Source organism: Melitaea cinxia, chromosome 3 (assembly GCF_905220565.1).
Source record: "Melitaea cinxia chromosome 3, ilMelCinx1.1, whole genome shotgun sequence".
NCBI classification, from domain to species: domain Eukaryota; kingdom Metazoa; phylum Arthropoda; class Insecta; order Lepidoptera; family Nymphalidae; genus Melitaea; species Melitaea cinxia.
In genome coordinates this window covers 1-2,027 of record NC_059396.1, presented here as the reverse complement: position 1 = coordinate 2,027, position 2,027 = coordinate 1, and the positions used below count along the sequence as shown (strand labels likewise).

The 2,027-nt window shown below is 53.5% G+C and overlaps 1 protein-coding gene across 1 annotated transcript; it reads right to left on the bottom strand.

Moving 5' to 3' along the window:
• Positions 1-226: 226 nt before the first annotated feature.
• On the bottom strand, positions 227-1,967 carry LOC123669260 (the record flags this gene model as incomplete). Its single annotated transcript, XM_045602872.1, has 1 exon — positions 227-1,967. A coding segment is annotated over one exon (1,741 nt), but the record flags the coding sequence as incomplete, so codon positions are not given.
• Positions 1,968-2,027: the final 60 nt, after the last annotated feature.

The following is a 2,027-nucleotide window of genomic DNA, read 5'->3' as shown; positions in this document are numbered from 1 at the left end:
TAATTTTATTTACATTTTAGCATACTTTTCTTAATACTATTTTATTTTGTTACAATGGTTTTATATTTACACATTCTCTTATATACTTAAACTTACTTCTAGTAAAAATTACACTAATTTTTACAATTCAAGAAGCTATTCTAATTCTTATATACTATTCCTACTTACATCTTATGTTCTTATGTTATACTACAATATACAATTATATCCAGAAAACATAATTTTACTAATTCTTATTTCTAATATTAACTGCTTTAACTATTTTCTTGCAATACTGTAGGAACAGTTCTCTACTTGCTTTATTTTTAATGATTTCGCACAAGTTCCCTTTTATCATCTGTACGCCTATTTCGTTCTCTAAACGTAGCCTCTCGTAGGCAAATGCAGGACACTCCAGGAGGACGTGGAGGACGGACTCGGAGCACCCAGGGTCGCAGACGCACGACGGACTCTCCTTACACTTGAAACGGTACAAGTATTCGGAGAATCCGCCATGCCCCGTCAACGCTTGGGTGACAAACCAGTCCACCCCTATTTTGCTCGTGATTTTGTACGCGGCTATCGCGTCAGGGAAGAACACCCTGGTGACACCAGCCGTTTCGCCGGCTCGATACCGCTGGTTCCATTCATCAAGCGATTGCATGCGAATGCTCCGCCTGATGAATGAAACCGGGCAGCTGTCATAGTCAAAAGCGCGTTTAGACTTCAGCGCAGCCTCCTTGGCCAGATGGTCGGCACGCTCATTGCCCTCCAGCCCTGCGTGGGCTTTGATCCAGAACAAACTAACACGTTTGTCCCGGAGCAGAGCCCTTCGCAGGTGTCCCCGCGCTTCAACGGCTAGGGGATGGGGGGCTACCGGGTTCTCCAGCGTGAGCAGTGCCGACAAGGAGTCGGAATAAATCCCGACGGATCCAGCCAAGGTGTCCGCGGCCATCCGTGCCGCCCGACATATCGCCAAGAGTTCCGCCTGGTAGACCGTACAATAAGACGGCAAAGCAAGCTTGAGGGTTTTGGTTTCGGCGGCGCCAGCCCATACGGACAGCGCCGCGCCCACTTTGCCCTCAATCTTGCTTCCGTCCGTGAAGATATTAAAGGCGTGCTCGCTGTTTGCGGTAAACTGTTCTTGGTCCGCCAGGCGCTTGAACCCGAGGTCGATATGAGAGGCGGGGTGCGGAGACCGCAGAGCCGAGGACATCCGCTCCACCTCTCGATCCCCTATCACCCGCTGGGGGACCCCCCGTCTCGCCTCGTACAAATTCGCGGCTTCGCGGACACGGAGGTCGAGGGGGAGTATCCCAGCGAGCAACAATGCGGAGTTCAGAGAGGTGGTTCGGTATGCCCTGCAAAGCTTCTGCGCGAAGCCCCGCTGGACCACGTTCAGCTGCTTGCGAACACCGAGCTTGTCCACGGCCGGCGCCCAGACGGCAGCCGCATACAAAATCACGGGCTCAACCACCGCCCTGTAAATAGTGCGGATTACTTCAGGATGGAGACCCCAGCTGGCCTTAGCCGCACGGGCCAGCTGGTGATAAAAGGCGAGCGCGCGCCTGCAGACGTTCGCGACGTGGGCGTTGAAGGTGAGTTTGTGATCTATGACGACCCCCAGCAGCTTGATCTCGCTCGCCAGGACAATGTCGACCCCGCCCATGTGAAGACGCGGGGTGTCATACTTCAGTTTGCGCGTCACAACCATAGCGTTTGTCTTGTGGGGCGCAAACCGAAGCTTATTAGATGCTCCCCACGCCCTCACACGTTCGAGGACGGCATTGGCCCGACGTTCGATCTCGAGGGCCGTATCACCCTCGAACACCAACACCACATCGTCGGCGAACGCCTGCGCGTACTCGCCTTTGGCCTCCAACTCCTGAAGTAGTGGATCCAGGAGCAGGTTCCACAATATCGGCCCGCCGATAGATCCCTGCACGCAGCCTTTCCCGGTGTCCCTCACGTGCTCCTCCCCCAGGTACCTCACTCTGGCACGTCTGTCGCTCAGGTAGCTGCCCAAGAGCCGCCGAATGTTTTCGGGG